This window comes from Neopelma chrysocephalum, unplaced genomic scaffold (assembly GCF_003984885.1).
Source record: "Neopelma chrysocephalum unplaced genomic scaffold, ASM398488v2 Primary Assembly neopelma1_23, whole genome shotgun sequence".
NCBI classification, from domain to species: domain Eukaryota; kingdom Metazoa; phylum Chordata; class Aves; order Passeriformes; family Pipridae; genus Neopelma; species Neopelma chrysocephalum.
In genome coordinates, this window is record NW_020897691.1 from 18,195,361 (window position 1) to 18,213,972 (window position 18,612).

General features: G+C 38.3%; 1 protein-coding gene and 1 long non-coding RNA gene across 6 annotated transcripts in view; one reads left to right on the forward strand and one right to left on the reverse strand.

Annotated features, from left to right (window-relative positions):
- TFB1M (transcription factor B1, mitochondrial) overlaps window positions 1–3,991 on the reverse strand; it is a 27,208-nt gene extending 23,217 nt beyond the window's left edge. For 2 of the 5 annotated variants that reach the window (XM_027688863.1, XM_027688844.1), the window contains exons 1-3: window positions 3,888–3,991; window positions 3,115–3,272; window positions 1,440–1,591 (exon numbers count right to left, since the gene is read on the reverse strand). In XM_027688863.1, coding sequence (XP_027544664.1) covers window positions 1,440–1,591; window positions 3,115–3,247 — 285 coding nt within the window. In that variant the 5' untranslated portion in view covers window positions 3,248–3,272; window positions 3,888–3,991. Of the gene's footprint in view, window positions 1–1,439; window positions 1,592–3,114; window positions 3,273–3,559; window positions 3,612–3,887 lie in introns of those variants that run through there. The other 3 variants (XM_027688854.1, XM_027688871.1, XM_027688879.1) reach the window with 3 other exon arrangements.
- Window positions 3,992–4,045: 54 nt separating this feature from the next.
- Window positions 4,046–13,492, forward strand: LOC113967468. The gene is made up of 3 exons (XR_003534177.1): window positions 4,046–4,520; window positions 7,317–7,373; window positions 13,372–13,492. It is a non-coding gene; the product is annotated as an uncharacterized LOC113967468 (long non-coding RNA).
- The last annotated feature ends 5,120 nt before the right edge of the window (window positions 13,493–18,612 follow it).

Genomic DNA, 18,612 nt, shown 5'->3' on the forward strand with positions numbered 1-18,612 from the left:
TTTTGTCTTATTAAAATCTCAACCCTTTTATGAGCATCTGGTTTTGGCAGTTTGCAATGAGAATCCAGAAAAAAACAAGTATTACAATCCACATTATCAGAACAGAAAGACTCAGTGTTATGTACCTTCTTACTTGTAGGGAAAAAAAGAATACCAAATTTAACAGAAATGGATGCAATGCATTTCTTGTTTATTTACATCCACCATTACTAAGTTATACCGTCTCTATGTTCAATAACCTCAGACATTCATTTCTACTGTGAGGAGATTGCTAATTAAAAATAACGACAAACATTACTTCATTTGAATAGTAAAGATAATTACATACCAAAAGCTCATGATAGACCCTGGAAAGTATAGTTTATTCAGAGAAATCTGTTGAAGTGGATGTATTTTGGAAGATCAGAAAAAATGTCCAAGTTACTTAAAAAGTTCTGTTAACTAAAGTGTCTTTTCATTTCAAATCCTCTTCAGTCCCAAACCAGTTCTCAAAATCTAGAATTTAAAATCTAGAATAAAAATGCAGATTTGACCCCACTCAAGTAAAAACATGAAGGTTTCATACTTCATAAGGTAAAGATGGCATAGTGTGAGTTATCAGTGGTTAACCTAAAAAGACATAGTTACATGCACATTCAGGTTTCAAGATATAAGCAGTTTCATTCATACCTTACACTGTTTTTGTCCTACAAAGAAATGGTAGCAGTTCTCAAGTGAACCACCTATTTATTTAAATGCCGATTTAGTGCAGAAGACACATGGCAATATAAGGAAAGCCCTTTGAACTGCTCTAATCTGAGACTGTATAGGCATAAGAAAATAGTCAAATTTTAATATTTTGTACTCTGTTTTTCTTGCCAGATTTATACAGCTGATTTCCATAAACATGGAAACTTAATAACACCACAAGTAAATGGAATTTGAAAAATGTCACAATGACTTGTGAACTTATACCAATTTTAAAAGAAAGGAAGAAAGTTTGAGTGTTTTCTTGAAAATGTAAAATAAATGTTTGCTTTGTTCTTATATCTGGACTGTATTAACTGAAGATAGGCTATCCCAATTTTATAAAGCTTAATTATTAGCATTAAAATGAAAATTAAGACCAAAGGACATTAAGTTCAGCCTTCTGACTACAATTTTACCTGCATGGTGAAATGCACCCAAAACGTCTCAACCTCAAAAAAAAAACTAACAGGCTTTGGCATTAATTCAGTTGCAGGATCAGGTCCTGAAGAGCTATCAGAAAGCAGAAGGAATTAATTGCTACACTGTGTAACTTCATGTTCAAGCAAATTATAGCTCTGGTTTAAGCCACTGAACCAAAACCATTTTTAATGCTGAGATCTCAACAAGACACTTGGACCCTTTCTGTGTTCTTAAAATGTTCTTATTCAATGCTGTGGATACATTTATACAAATTATTCTCCATGTAATACCTGCAATCCTGGAATAAATCGAGCATCTTTTTCAATTAAAAGGAGTTGTTCAACACCAGCACTGAGAATGGATCTGGTAATTCCTCCTGGCCCAGGGCCCACTTCACAAACATGGGCATTTTTCAGCTCACCAGCCTGTTTCACTATCTTGTCTGCAAGACACAGGGAACATACTAAGCCTTTATTTTCCAGAATATCCAACTCACTAAGATAAAGTAATTGTTTATTGTTAAAGCACAGGCGTGCTTATCTCAGGACAGACACAAACAGTGACACATTGCAGTTAAATGATCACACACCCGCTAGACTGGACAGAATTTCAGATTTCTTTCATACTACAAGATACACTGACTATTTTTAGTTCAACGTCTTTAGTATATATTGTGCTCATTACAGAATCAAATAAAAAGAGACTATTACTCATCTGTAAGCTAGCAGTATTATTGTGCTGCAAACAAGCACTTGTGTTCAACATCTTAAAGTATCACTCCTTGTCCTTATAAAATTATGTTACTTATGGTATCTCTATTTCAAGGAAATTTAAGTAAGAAAAATAGAGTGAAGCTCTATCAAGATTATTATATGTACAGAACAATTTTATGAGGGAGGAACTGGACTGAATTAAGAGTTGTAACACATGCAACTGGTAGTTATACAAAGTGGGACAGTTGAAAGGTGAGGAAAGAATACCTATACATAAGTGGAAGGATAGAACACTGGAAGGTATTACAGCCAGGAAAGAAGACAGATTAAGGACTAAAATAAAGATTAAAAATATAGGCAATGAAACAAAGGGATCCTGAGTACGCATGGAAGAGAAGATGCTGACAGGAATCATGCTTCTCACTCCACAATTTATTATGTATGCAATAAAAATAAGAAATATCTGAAGACTTGTCTACTTGTAAGGCTGTACTAAAATGCATGCAGACATTTTTATTCCAGGGTAAGAGTCCAGTTTTTCAGGAAGTGGAAATGAGTTTCATGTTCTGAATTTTTATCAGCCTGAATCTTCAAATGTATTCAAATCATTAGCTACATGAAGCTGTACCGAATTTGTTACTGCAAAACCCAGCCACCACTAGGCCAGTAAAGACACCCACCACTGACTGAACAGTGCCAGCTTTGTCCCCCACTGCTGACGTGAAGCTGGAGAAAACTGAATTTTTCAGAACAATGTAACTGGCCTAAAAGCTACAACACTTCTGATAAACTGAAACAAATTACCTTCCTAACCACAGCATATAGCAAACTAAGTTGCACAATGATTTATAGTACTTTCCCTGACACACAATAATTTGAAAAAACACTAATTTTTAAATTAAATTTATAAACTATAATAGTACCCTAATGGTAAAAGTCTGACGAAGGCTTGGATTTTTGCACTTCAGCCAATAACCCACATATTATATAGGAATGTAGTTTCACCTTAAAATTATAACTTATAAATAAACCTATTTTTGAGGCATTAAGAAGTAAAAACAATTTGTCTAAGCTAAAATTAAGCTAAATTTCTCTAAGCTAAACTTTAAAAGAAGTCTTTAAAGGCTTCCCATTGAGCAGCCATTAGTTTGACAGACGTTATTATGCAAATATCATCTTAACTGTACTCTGGATTCTGAAGAAAACTAGGACATGTGTTATTAGCTAAAAATATTAGAAAAAAGTATTTAACCTGTCAATCGCAAATCCAGTAGAAAGTTCTGGGAAAGTTGTCTCTGTGCTTTAAGGCGAAAGAGTTTAATAATCTCTCCAATAGTTGGCAGGGGAGGCAGACGGAAAGCTGCCACCCTTCCTGGAGCAGCCATAAGTCAAAGCTCTGGTTCCTTTCTCCTAGAGAGACATTGCAAAAATTATTCTATTATATGCAGTAAATTCTGATTAATACTAAAGACGCTACTTTACAAACCAAGACGTGATTTACAAATCATGATAGGAGAGCTAAATTCCAAGCATCAGTATTTTGACTACTGGATCCAGTGCTTATGCTCGGCATGAATCCGTGGGATTTGGGCAAGACCTGTTCCGCAGCTTTGCCAAAGCAGGAGGTAAAACAAAACCCCCTCACAACTGCTCCATGTCAACCTTTCATTACTTGAGAAAGGACTCATTACGGATACGGAGTTGCCAGCGTCACACACAGATAAGGAACACTTAACCGGCGTGTCCCTCAACCGGAGCCTCACGGGCTCCGGCCCCGCCCGCGCGCACCCCGACCCGCACTGCGCGTGCTCCCGGCGGCGGCACCGCCCGGCTGCGCATGCGCATAAGCCGCCGGCGTTGCTGGGGAAGGCTCAGCGCAGGATCGGGGCGGAACGCGGGCAGGGAGCGCCTCGCGCCCGCACGCGCTTTCTCTCCCCCCCCCCTCCCCCCCTCCCCCGCCCCGTCCCCGGCTCTTGCTGAAAGGAACACTTCGAGTAGCACCCCAGAAACGCCGCGGCTCCTTACGGTACACGGCGGGCGCTGACCCGGAAGAGGAAGAACCTTTGCGCTGCGCACGCGGCTGTCCCGACGCGTGACGGGACTCGGCGCGGCGGAGGCGGGGCCGCTCGCCCGTCACCGGCGGCGGGCCTGCTCATGCGCGGTGGGCGCCGGAGCTCTGCCGGGGGCGGTGCTCGGGCCGGGTCGAGGCAGGCGGAGGCCTGTTTACGGCTCTCAGTAATAAGAGGGCGCCTGTGCCAGCCTGAGCCCTGCCTACAGTAAAAACCTTTCAGAAAGCTTTCTCTTTCAGGGAGAAGGCCCCGGAGGGAATCACAGAATCAATTGGGTTGGAAAAGACCTCTGAGATCATCGAGTCCAACCTTATGACCGAAACACCTTGTCAACCAGAAAATCCATCTTTCCTTAAAGCACCTCCAGGGACGGTGACTCCATCACCTCCCTGGGCAGCCCACTTCAATGTGTAATCACTCTTTCTGTGAAGATATCATTCCTAATGTCTGACTTGAACCTCCCCTGGCACAGCTTAAGACTATGACTTCAGGCTGATGGAAGGCCCCATTGAAACCATAGGCCCTGCTGGCAGGGATAGACACCAAATAGCACTGTCTCCGTGTGTGCCAGTGTGGTACCACAACAAAGGTGATTCTAGGCAATAAAAAAACAAATACTGTTTTCTCTCATCACTGTACATTAAAATGTAGTTTATCCATTTCTGTGGCAGAGAGGTTTGTCTGACACTCTTGCATACAGATAACCTTTCACCTGCAGGCTCCAGGAACAGGCATAAGGGTATGGAAAGGATGCTTTCCAAAAACCATGGAAGTCGAATGGAAATTCAGGTTCACAGATTTACAGCTTGGTCTGTAATTTAATTGGTCTTCTGTATTTACAATGGAGCTTTATTTTGGTTTAGTTTGGTTTTTTAATCTGAGTGAACCAATATTTAGGCTATTTTTCAGCTACTCTGAATACTGCACAACTGTCTGCTCATTTCTGTGCATCGAGATTAATTCTAGAGTGTGATCAGAACCTGTAGTTCATTTGCTTCTATGTTTTTGTATATCTGAAGTTTACAATTGGAGTCATACAATACACATCTTGATCAGAGTAGGAAATTAGCAGTGAAGAAACAGGTTTAGTAATTTAGTGTTCTTAAGAGTAATAAATTATATAATTCAGCAATTGCATGTTGCAGCAGAATTTTAGCTACAATATACTGTGCCAACACAGAGGTGCATGTGCTCATATGTATGTGCATGTATATCTATATCTGTGGATACATTCTTAAGACATCGTCCAGTTTTGGTCATCCTGAAATACACTGGTAGCAGCAAAAGCCGTTTTGGCAAAGTATTTCTGCAATATCTTTTGTCACAGTGGATTAAGAAAGTTCTCTTCTGAACAGCACTTTTAAACAAGTATTGGATTTTGAAGTTCTTTTTCATTTTGCCTGTATCATTCCATGCTATTATGACAATGCAACTGAATGCTAAGAAGATATTTCCAGAAAGCTAGAATGTTACTAAAGAGACAGAGATAATAAAGGATATTGTTAGGTAGATATAAAGAAATAAACACATTAAAGGATTTGCAAAACATAATTTCTTAATCAGGAGAAATAATAGATGTAATTCTAAAGAGCTTTCTGCATTACACAGAAATGGGTTCAGTCGTGTTCTGAGATCAATCAAGTTTCTTGCAGTTGAAACCTATGCATGGGAGATAAATATTATGTGTGTGAACACCGGGGAGCAGGCGGAGTCAATAGGAATATAGTGAGAAGGGGTCACATTTACAAAAAAATGAAAATGGATCTAATTACACAGTCATTAAAAATATAGAGAACTTTGCAATTGATATCAGTAAGAAAAGGATTTGGCCTAGGGTTTATTGTTTGCATACAGTGGAATATTGGAATAAAATCTCATGGTCCTAGTCTTATCTGAAACACTGGAGTTTTGAGTTTTGTGAGATATAAAGATTTGGGTTTAATATATATTTTTTGAGTTTAAATTCATTATAAATTAAATATAAAATGTAAGCTCCACCTGTTGGTGAAAATGTGGGATTTCAAATGATATTTTTTACTAGCCCAAAGATAGTAGCTCAATTCCAAAAGGGTTTTGCAAGAAATTAATATAATGATGATTTTTTCTACTTAAAATCTGAAGACATTTGAAGGAATATGGGCTGTGTCTCAGGAGGAGCAAGTAGGAAAATGGCATGGGATCAATCAGCTTTATGACCAGCTGAGACATTCAGGCTGTTTTAACTCTCAAGAAAAAAAAGATACCAATTTAAAAGTTTTTCCCTACCTAAAAAATGTCAGGTCAGAGCATTGTTTTAATAATGCATTTCATACTTGATTGTCACCAAGGCTGAGATTTTTAATCTCGCAACCTCAAATCTACTTGGTATAGAGTATACTTTCTATACAAATATTGTTCTGTCATGGTTAAAGTACACCCTTTTTCTTGATTAGATGCACATGCCTAAGTTTGCAGGTATTTCATGTGGCCGTGACTCTTACTGTAATAATAACAAGCTATTTATACTGAAATACTTAAATGAAATACAATAATCTGTGCTAATAGGTCTACTCGTAGAAAATATTTGGTAGAAAAATCGCTTGCTAAAATTGCTTCTACTTTATTTATTTATTGCTGAAATGTTTTCAGACTCCTAAAGTTGCTATGAGGGTAGTAGTGTATGGGTTTGAGAGTGAAGATGGCCCCCCAAAACTCACAAAGAAAAAGTGTATGAGTAAAGCCTTAGCTTATTGCATTAACTGGTTACTTCTAGAAGATGTCTCCAACTAAGTCTTGCATATTATGCAAGAGGAAAAGTGAGCCTTCCTCACTTTTATCTGTTTGTTCTACTTATTCCAGCCCTTTCATGCCTTTGCAAGTTAGGTAGTGTCTGCAGAAAGAGCACTTCCTTCTTATGATCCTAACAAAGTTCACAGAAGAGATGTGAGAGAAAGAAGCTGTCAGGCATTCCTGTGAATGCCTGACACTCACCCTATGACTTTCAGTCTCTTTCTCTCTTGATGTTAGTGTTGCCCCTTCAAGGTTTTTCTGATTACTTACTACAAAGGTACTTGTGTAACAACAACAAAGGGTTATGAGCACCACGGTCAGGAGAGTCCTTAAATATGTAGAAAGGGGCTGCAATATGAAGAGCACTACCATAAATAGCAATAGTAAGACTTCCATGATCTCTCAAGTTAGACTTTGGGCAACTATATTTTCATACTGGAGCTCAGCCCAAGAATCTATTAAAGACATTCTTAATCTGTTTTCTTTCATTCCTCTGAGGTGAGAGGAGTGACAAAATCATAAACAAAATAATACAGAATTTTGGAATCCTGGAGAAATACTTTGTTGATCCACCATCTGACTTATTTCATTATTCAATTATGTCTTGACCTTACAGACAGAGCCTGCTAATTTTGAAGACAATGAAACATTCAGCATATATTCCACATATCATGTAGATGCCAGAGAAAGATAAACTGAAGGGCATCTGAAGAAGCACAGGGTCAGGTTCCGAGATCATTATGTGGAGGCACCATTATGAGATTTCTTACTGTTCTTTTCTTGACTACAGCTTTGGTTCAGGTTCACCTGCCAGCTTTGCAAGGGTTGAAACCAAAGTTATGTCCTTAATGATGACAAAGCATGTTCACCAGTCGGAAATTACAGACTTGCTGAGCTCATTAATGGACACTAATTCTTTTCTGGTTCTATGTTCAGGTTTTTACAACTTAAAAGTAACTCCCTCTAAGAGCAAGTACAGTATTACTGATCTAAAATGATTTTGTTGCTTGGGAGTATTGTATCTAGTTTTATGTTATGGCGTCATGTTATAGAAAACAGGATTCACACCATGCTTTTGAAATGCCATACTCTACTCAATTCTGACACAGAAAAATCTATTTGACAATTATTTTCATCAAATTAAGGTAAATAAGATGACAAGTTGTAAATGTCCAGATTGCATTGTAAAATGATAAGAAAATGTAGCACCTAAAAGAGGTTAGATGCAGAAAATCTTGTATTTTCCATATGCTGGAAAACAACATCTCATACCACAAGGCCTCTATTCTTCAGCTTGCTCTCAAAGACACTATTTTCTATTGTTTGTTAAAATAAAATGTTTATTATTTCTATAACACTACCTCATAAGGATCCTAAATAGATGTTAGGATCCCATTGCACCAGGCACTGTACAAACAACACAGTGACTGCCCTCCCTCAGGAAAACTTCTGTGACCAAATAAAATGCTGAAGAAAATAAATTAGCAAATGGGAAGAAATTTAGGTAATATAACAGCAGAGAGATTTACATTTGCATAGTCACAGTAATTTTAGAAAACATTGCAAAAAAGTGCAAAACTGTTATGAAACCTCTTCAGTATTAACTCTGTAAAGGATCTGTAAGATGGTTTCTTTCTCTTTGATGGTGTAGACAATGCATTTTAGAGTCCCTGTTTTGAAATAAATGTTCTGCTCACTGCAATGTTTACACTGAATGTGAAATAAACCTGAATATTACTACAGCCATTTCTTCCCACAGAGCCAAACAATCCAGTTATGGGGGAAATCTTCCTACTTGTGTCAGTCAACCACTAGGGATTCATCAGGCCACATTTTGATCAAGAGCAGTATTTTTCTTGTTACCATTTCAATAATGTCGTGTAGCAAAAAACTAAACACTCAAAGAACAAAGACTTTGCATTATCAAAAAATCTGGCAGAAATTTCTGACTAGACTGCTGAGGTCTCTACTAACATATCTCAGGAAGTACAAAGATCCATGGCTTTCAGTATTGCCATAGCAGATGTCTAAAAATCATTATATTTGTTTTAAAACATTAGAATTTCTTTTAATGCTCAAATCTTCTGATGTGCCTTTTTATTTGTGAGCCACTTAATCAACTCAAGTCACATCGTAAAGCTCTAGCTGTAGCCATCCACATTATTAAGTTTATTTTTAGTTGATAGTTTTGACTTTCACTTGATCATATAATTTTAGGTGCTAGACCATTTAGAAGAAATACCAGTTAATGCAAATTTTGGGTTAAAATTTGAGGAATGCCAGAAATGAGAAGAATCAAGACTACTTTCACTTACATTGTCTGCTGACCTCTGTAGAAATAGGGATTTTCACACTGCGAGTAGGGTCTAAAAATGAAAACCCAGACATAGCTCTGCAAGCAGCTGTACTATTATCACCCATTTATCATTGGGAATTTTAGAGCATTTTGAAACACTGGTTTTATAGTGAGCTTGGTCTTGTTCACCCAACAACACCCAAGTCTCCATGTTGGAGAATGTTCCCTTGAGAGTAATAGTTGTTTGTGTCTTTGGCTTTCTGATGGAGGGTTTTCAGAATTGATGTTCCAGTTTTAAGCATTAAGTATCCCCAAGTTAAAGAAAAAAATGGACAGTAAAAGCTTTCTCACTTGCAACAGCACCCACAAAGAAATTCATTAAAAGTACAACATACTGCATAACTGAAATGCAGACTTTTATACTCTGATTGTGTAATCATGAAAAATGAATACAGAATTACCTAAACCTCTGAGAAGCACATGAAATGTGTTCTGTCACACAGGTAATGGTGTTCATTGCCACACCATGTCACCATCTATGCCTCCATTCCAATAGTTTGAACTGGTAAAACCCACCCATGGGCTGGGAGCGTTACAGAGCCTTGTATAATCATGAGGGGAGATCACAAAGCAGACTCTGTCCCTGGGTTTTCCTTTCCTACATTTTTTGGCAGGGCAGTTTAAAAATATATGTTTACCGTATCAGGTCTACTGGACAATGTGTTAGAGTTAGATGAGGTTCTTGAACTCCTCTTCTTCCATGTTTGTCCATTTTTACCTGATACCTCAGAAATAAGCAATACCCTTTGTAAATGCCTAATGCCTGTGGTGGATTCTTTATGTTCTCAGAAAACGTGACGCTCAAAAAGAGTACAGAGAGGAAACCTTTTAGCTTCAGCTCTCTAGTTTCTGTCTTTCACGTCCAGAGGTGGGACTGGGGTCTGGGAGCTTAAGCATGAAAGGATTTCTGTCTTCAAGAAAATGCAGAAGGCAGAAACTACAGGACATGAATTTTGGACCAAGCTCTCTGGCCACTGGGTGCCACTCTTGTTCCACAAGTGAACTGCCGTATCTTTAGCAAGGACCAAAAAGTTTACTGACTCCACTGGATGTCCTTATGTCGAGTCAGGCTGCCAGAATATGAATGCCGTATAGTCCGCCTAGCAGAAACAAAAAGCAGAAGGTTAATGCTAGATGCTTGCAGTAAACAAGAAAGGAAGATTCAGCAAACAAAATCCAAGCAGTAAAACCTGGAGATTCAGGTTTGCTGAATATACCACGTGAAAGGGTAGGTTGATAATCGTGGTTGCTCTGCTTTTTGGGAGCTCCTAAGAAGGTAATATCAGAATTTGTATTTTCTGTTTGAACCATGGCATATTTCTATCATTAGGGTGCTGTAACTGCCGCAGCATTCTGACTGTGCATTTCTAAGGGGACAAACAACCACCACTTCTGTAGTATTGAGTATGGGAGAGTAAAGCTAACTGGAATAATTTCTCTGTCCAGACTAAGAGAAGTGTTAAAGAGAAATCAAAAATCATCACTAAGAAATAGCTCCCCTAATCAGCAGTGTAAGTTTTTCCAAATATATTGTTCTGAGGCTTTACCTGGCATAAAATGCTGCAGTTCTGTTAAAGTTGTGCTGACTGTGCTGATTTCCAAAAGGTAGGAATGCTTTTTAATTCTTTTATGTCTTTTTAGTTTGATTTGATTTTAAACCAACATATTCTAACATCTTCGAAAATGCAGCAGTGACCTGCTCACTTCCAGATACATTCTGTCATACTGTGATCTGAAAATGGAGGTGGATGAGGGATAGACTGATTTCTTTCTGGCTCCTCACTTGCAAAATTCTCATTTGAAGTTAATTCGGAATCATACCTCTGCTTGGACCGCTAATGAATGTGCCTGTTTAACCCTTTGTATTAAACAGATACTATTCAATGTTGTATTCAAAGCTTATAATGGATTTTTTTAATTGTAGTTACACCCAGAGGCCCCCAGCAGAACTCTAGCATGTCAGAAATTATACTAGCACAGCAGAAGATATGACCTCTGTCAGGAAAACCTTGCCATGTGAGTTCAAAAGAATAGGTAAAAGTAGATGCTGACAGATTAAGAGAATAAGGAGGCACTGAGTTAGTAGTAGTCAGCATAACAAGCTGTGGTCTCAGCAAGGCAGCATTTTTCCCACAGAATCACAGAAGAAGGATCTAAAGAGTACAGTGAGGGAACTTTGCAGATGTTTACAGAGAAGGCGGAGGGGAAAAAACATCAAGGTGCTTCTTTGAAACACGAGCTGCTCTCATGAACCATGGCCTCTTGACAATAAGTTTCCAGGAAGGAGCTTCAGAAATCTTTGTATAGAGGCAAGTGAATGTGAGAGTATGTGACATATGTTGCAATATAAAAGGTGAAGAAGTGGAAGATATAAAGAGAGGAGGAATCAGGCCAAAGCAAGAGGTAGGCAGATACATGATGAAGGATGGATATGACAGGTGGGACAAGGAAGCATTTATAAAGGCTGGAGAGAGGGTTGTTTCATTATCCGAGATATTAAGAGTTGAGAATTGGATGAGAATTTTAACTACATTAAGAAGTAACTTACAGATGTTGTGCAGAAAGATCTGCAAGACAAATGTTGGGAATGTGTAGCAGGAATGAGGCCCAATTAGAGGTCCAAGATAATAATGATAATCTGATTATATGAGTAGATGTGAGCACAGTGATAATATTGTTGGCAGTGATCAGAAAAATTATTGCTAGGAATGTGCAGGTAGAACATTTTAAGGAGGTTTTTGTCCAGACCATGCCATCCCAGGCTTCATTCTGGGCACAGAGTTACACACTGGAAGCTTTACATCTTGCTCCCCACTCTGCTAAGAGTGAAGTGAGACTGGGATTAGAAAGCACTTGCAAAAGACTCCATAGACTTGATAGCAGAAAGAATTTAGGAAAATATTTGAAGGATAGGAGGTGTCTGCTAGAACTGAAGCTGTAAAAGAGGACGATATGAAAGCTTGGATCTGGCTATGATCTAGGATAGCTGAGTATTAGAGAAGATCCAGCCAAGACTCTGAAGGTTTATTGCTCTAAGTACCTTGGAAACTTTGTTTCTGTGTCAAATAAAAGGCCTTAAACAGGAATTAAAATCAGCAGGAATCCAAGCGTGTCTTTACCTGGGTAAGTAGCTCACTGACTTGCAGAGTCACAGTAGTGCACAAGAGATCATAATAAGACCGGAAATAGGACATTGGGAGACTTTGGGTGAAGATAAGTGGCTTGTATTTGATGTGAGAGAAATGGAGACTTCCTTTGATTAAACCCACAGTAACTAGGCTGCACAGGGTCTAAATACCTTTTTAGATATTACTGAAGCCTGCAGTCAATTATGTGACACTGCTGGAGAAAAAGTCCTTAGAGACTTGAGGAGATTTCTGTGCAAAGACTCAGTTTGCAAGATGGTATATCAAGATATATGTCTGGATATCCATAGTATCAAAGTACCTCATCCACAAGTTCCACCTAGTCCTAGCAGCAGGACATGGAACACGTACAGCAGATATAGGAACTAGAAAGGCAGTTAATGTAACTCTTGGTTTTCAGGAATAACAGAGCTTGCCAATATCTCTTCATTAACTCAAGGTTGTTTTTTCAATGGCTATTCTCCAAGTCTCTTGCATTTTATCACTTCGAAGCATCAGAGTGGGTTGAATTGGTTTTTAGTACCCTTCTAGTAATCAATGCAAAATGCAGATACTACAAGCTGGTACTTTTCAGAGATCTTAAATGAACTATATTCTGCAAGTATTTATTGGTTGTCTTTGATAACCCCCTCACAAAGTGTTCTCTTACACTTATGTAGTGATTTCATATCGTTAGAAAGGCACTCAGCTGACCTGATTATAAACACATCTGACAACATCTTAACCAGTCATGTAGCTTCCTCTTTGAGATCTATGGTAGGTTTTCTCTGAGGAGTCATGTAGGTCCTCTGCCAAGACCCGTATTTGAATTGCTAAGGTTAGTTTCAGCAGTGCAACCTTGAATTTAACAAATCTTCCTTGATTTCCAAAATTGCAGTATAGTATCATGGCCCCATTTGCCCACCAAACAAATGACATTTTCAGCTTCTACAGTGACCTTGGTATCTCAAATGAGACATGACAGTTACTGACACTTGGGTGTTGGTTTTCATCAGAAAGCAAAACCTGATCATCTTTTTGGTAAATACCACTCAACACTGAATTATACCCTATTGAGAATACTGTGTAGGATGTAGGTTATTGGCAAAGGATCCAGCTCTGCAACTTCTTCAGACTGAGTTTAAATCAGATCACATTTTTACTTCTGGTCCCTGTTTTTTTCTCTGCAGGTTCAATATTCCCCAGTGCTACCTTATGAAAAAGCAGAAAATTACATAGATGGCCCTGAGACTTGTAAAATTGCAAACAGAAAGTACAGCAATGTCTTTAAAGTATCACAGAATTGTTTAGATTGGAAGGAAGCTTTTGAGATAATCTAGACGTGTTTCAGTTTGTGCCCATTTCCTCTTGTCCTATCACTAGGAACCACTGAGAAGAGTCTAGATCTCTTTTTCTTTATTTTCTCTCATCAGGTACTTAAGACACACTGATAAGATCCCTTTGAGCCTTCTCTTCTCCAGGATCTTTCAGCCTGCTCACTCATAAAAGATGCTCTGGACCCATAATTGTTTCAGTGGTCCTTTACTGGATTCATGCTGGTAAGTCCATATCTTTCTTATTCTGGGTAGTCCAACACTGGACCCACTACTCCACATGTCTCACCAGCTCTGAGTAGAAGGGATCACCTCCCTTAGCCTGCTCTTCCTAATGCTGTCCCAGATCCTATTGCAATTGAATGATTTGTTTTAAAGGGAATCAAGATTTGATGTTTGGAAGTCCTGAAGTGTCTCTTCAGTATCAGTGTCTCATGCAGGTCCCATGACCCACATGGTAGGGTCCACTGCTGCATCCCATAAACATTGGGTCTATTACTCAGCTTTGGGAGCTTTGAGTTATCTGCTACCTGTCTACTTCCATAAGCTCTATAAGCTCTCCAACAACCTTAAGATACACTTATGGGTATTCAACATGAGGGAAAAATAGATTGGGTTTTTGACTGCTCACAGTGAAATCAGTTAAGGACCTCTCATTTCTTCTAAGGTATTCACCTGTCCTAAATCACTTATCTACCATGATTCCATGGTACCATGATACCGTGACTGTGTGTGGACAGAGAAAACTAGACCATGCTCAGAAGGAGAGGCAGCCTAGAAGTTCAGAAGTAGCTGACAAACTTAGCAGCTCAAGATCTTAGGCTTTTGATTCCTTTGGTTGTCTTAAAGCACAAGTCAAAATTCCTGTCAGTTTTCTGCATGTTATATAATTTTCTCAGAACTAGAGACATTGCTGGAAGTGAAACTTTTCTTTGTATGGCTATTTCAAAATCAGTGATTCATCAGAGTAACATGCTTCTGAGTGAGAAGAACTGTTGAGCTGCAGGGATTTTGTCCTGGATATGAGTCTGAAAAGAACATTCCCTACCTAAATCATCATCAGTAGGCATCTTCAGTCACTTTGCTATAGTCAGAGATGGAAGGTGCCTGGTGGCACACACCATGCCAGTCACACAAAGACAACCTATTCACACTCAGGATATTTATGGGCCTCAGAGATCACTATGAAACATCTGTAAAGGAGCTGCTGCCATGCTAGTATTCCCTCTCCTTGTGTGACGTATCTGAAAAAGACTCATTGCTAGGCCTCCGCCTGCAATAGAACAGCCTTCTGCAGTTCTTGTTGCCCTATCACGCATTCTGCCACTGACCAAGACCTTGTTGCCCATGTTTGCTCCACTTGGGAAGATTTTCATATCTTTGGACTATGACAGAGGATTGACAAAACGATACTGGTTTGAGTCTTGTAAGCTGGCTCAGTGTGCATGTCACAACAAAAGCAAACACCAGGCAGAAGAAGACAATAATCCTCCTTCAAGGCAGCATGAGAAAGCCTCGCAGCTACTCCTGACAGAAAGGAGAACCATACTTCCATAAACAATAGTCTCTACAAATGCTGTGCCCCCTGTTTCTCTTTCTCTTGCCCTTACTTTCCCTTGACTTCTTCCCAATTACAATGTGCTGGTTCCTAACACAGTGAAAGGCCTCATGCCTTTGACACAGCTTAGTACTGAAAATACTACTCTATATATGTCACATATTTATGTCACATAGATGCCTGCATTGCATTGAAAGTCAATGTGATTTAGTCTTGTAATTCAATTCCTTTTGAAATGTTACCTTTGATAATCCCATGTATTTGATGAAAAATCCAGTTGTAAATATAATTTTGATGTAGTTGATAACCTAGACAACTAAATGTTATGATTTTCAGCAGCTGTATCATCATTTAAAGGCATTAGCAGATGTGGTTTTATAGTTACATTCATCTGACCATCTTCTCCCAGCCTAAACACACATGGAAATGTCTATTTCAGAAAGAGAACTATCCAAACAAGAGCATCGAGGAATGCAAATGAATGAGAAGGGCTTGAAAGCATTGTCATGGACAGTGTCTCAGTTAAAGTCATTTTGCAAAATGTGAAAATAACTTGCAAATATTATACATTCATACCCTTCTTAAGAATGATGCCTGAAAATTGGGAGAAAAAGACTCACCAGGCAGTATTAGTATAGATAAGGTAGAGAGCAGGTCTTTAATGAAGGCCTTCTGGCACAAGGAGTACAAAGGCGTGCGCCTGTGTCCAGGGGTTCTACAATTTTATAGTACTATCCATCCAATATGAGAACTATCCGCCCTGGAATTGACCCCCTGGCACCCCTCCTTGGAATTGAGTCAGAGGTCTCAAGACCCCTTTCTTCCTCATCTTCCTCCTCCTCCTTCCAGCACACGTTATCTCTGGAGCTTCTCTAAGGTTCTGGGCCTCCAAGGCTATTTTGACTACAATCTTGTCGGTGATATCTTGTTGTTCCAGCCTAGGGTGCATATGTTCTTAAACAGGATGTGTTTGCAAGAGACCTTCCTTGAAAAAGAACCTAAACAAGCTTAGAGAATTTAGACAATTCAATATGAAGTGTGAGAATATGTTTGATAAATGTCAACTGCTTTTCTAAAGCGTAAGAAACTACACAGCTATATTAAAAATCTACAAAAAGCTAAAAATCCTAAAAATCCTAAGGCATCAAGAATGATCTGGGTTTTTTCCTACTCCTAAGGTAAAGGGATCTGCTCAGTCTACCCTTGGTTTTTCTTTTCATATTTTCATATTTATATTCTTCCAGAGATCTGCACACAAATATTATTCTATTTTAAAAAATTGCATAGTTCATACTGTCAGCATCATCATTATGCTTTGATACTAGGATATCCAAGTCCTTTACTGAAGCACCTATGTAAGACTGAGCTGTCAAAAGTACCTTTTCTAGAGCTTCTAAACAGAGCTGTACAAGGAATAAGTCTGTGCAGATAATGAAAAGATGTTTTTTGCAGAAAGCTTTTTTGCAATACAAAGTCATTCTGTATTTAAATGTCTTAGATAATCTTTCGGGTTTAGGAGATTTTCACTTTAATTGTCCATCTTTTCCCTTCCCGTAGCACAATTTAATCATGTGCTCCATCCTTTTAAAGTGACTGGGTGGAATTTTAAGTGGCAGCATACTAAAAAAGTAATTCAGCTGTGGAGCTGCTATAATTCTGATGGTTTGGGTTCAACCCTACATGAGAGCATTAATTAGCTTCAGTTCATGAAGCAGGCTCTCAATGACTGAATTTCTAGATTGATATTGTCTTTTAGAGTAGTTTTCATTCGTAGTTTTCATTCGTCATCTTAACAGTATGCCCCAGTGCTTTGTGGTGTTGGCAGCTAGTGGAGTTGAACTTACACAGTAAGGTATAAATTACACTTTCCCCCCTCAAATTTATTTTATTAACAGGAAATTTGGAAAATACACAGATCCCTTTTCTCCAAAGAGCCTTGGATCTTTGTACACTAGTTAACACCAATCAAAAGAAATAGGATAAAATCAGCATAATAAAATACCTTCTGTTCTATTCCTCCCATCACAACTGCAAATGTTCATAAATGTTTTCTGATTACTTCTGCAGGATGTGAAGTGTTCTAAATCCTTCCTCCCATAGCATTAATTTAATAGAAAATACTAGTGAATAGAATGAGAAGGAATGAATTTACTCTTGTAAAAAGTATTATTGCAGACACAGCTTTAATGTACCTTTAAGCTGGGCAATAACCAAATACCATTAGTCTGGATGACTATGGAGCCAATAAGTGAGGTGATAAAGAGTCACGATGAAGACTTCATATCTGTTTATGTTAGAATTTATTTTAAGCTGTTAATGGAGGATAGACATAAGAAATAACCAGGTCCCCCCTTTGCAATCTTAGAAAATCCTCTAAGTGCAAGCAAGTGGCAGAAATCAAAAAGCAAACAAATGTGGTATGGCCTCAAATGGTTATAAAGGGAATGAGTGTATCCCAGGAAACTGAAGCAGAATGTTACTTATTTACCTAGCCTTATTATTTTTATTGTATATTCTTTACATGAAATGTTAAAAGAGGGGCTTTAATACACTTGAAAATATTCTGATCTGTCCTACATGAAAATGAAATCTTGGCTTTCCTGACAGCACAATGCTGTGCTATCTGGTATTTAGCTGGATCCTATTACTATGTGAGGCAACAAGCATTTTCCTGTGTTTTTTGTTCAGAGTAGGATCAGGCTTGAGTCCAACATCAAAGTCTGTGTTCAGATATTGGATAATATTTCTTAGTAAAAAAACCCCAATCTTGTTTCTTTTCTGATAAATATTATTTTTTGTTTGTTTTAAACCACCTATTTTATCACAAAAATCACTCGTTTTCTGACAGAGGATCTACTTTTCCTGTGAATACTTTATCTCATAGATAGAATTGTAGGAGTAAGGAAGTATGTATCATACTTGTCCTGGGAATCAAAATACTTACCTTTCAAACCATGCTGCACAATAACAATATTAACCATTGCCACTAAGATAGAAAATAATTCAATTCAGTTTTATGTTCGGTCAGAAAGCTCATAGATATTTTTAGGGGTCATGTCAAATAAATGTAATACAGTTTATGGGAGATGAAGATTGTTGTCACAGTTCAAGCAACAGTCTTGGTCCTGAAAGGCTGTGGTTTAATCCTTGTTTTGCCATTTTTTTGAGAGCTTGGGGCAAATCACTTAGCATTTCTATGTCTCAGTTTCCCATCTAAGACTGGAAGTAATAAATTTTCCACCTGCAAAGATATTATGAGAAAACATATATTCAAAGCATTTTGAACCCCAAAGGGACCACTACACCTTTTACCCTTGATTCTTAAATAGCAGCAGGCAGTGATTTGAACCCAGTTACTGAGATGTACTTCTACTTAACTGAGACTTACTTGTGTCTGATTAGGATGGATCTTCCAGAGTAGCACTCAGGCCTAGATTTTCTCCACATAAAGGTATGCTTTTACAGAGTAATCTCTTAATATATTTTTGATGTGCTAAACTGATTGAGCCCTCTAATTGCAAGGTATTTTCTGAAGTCCT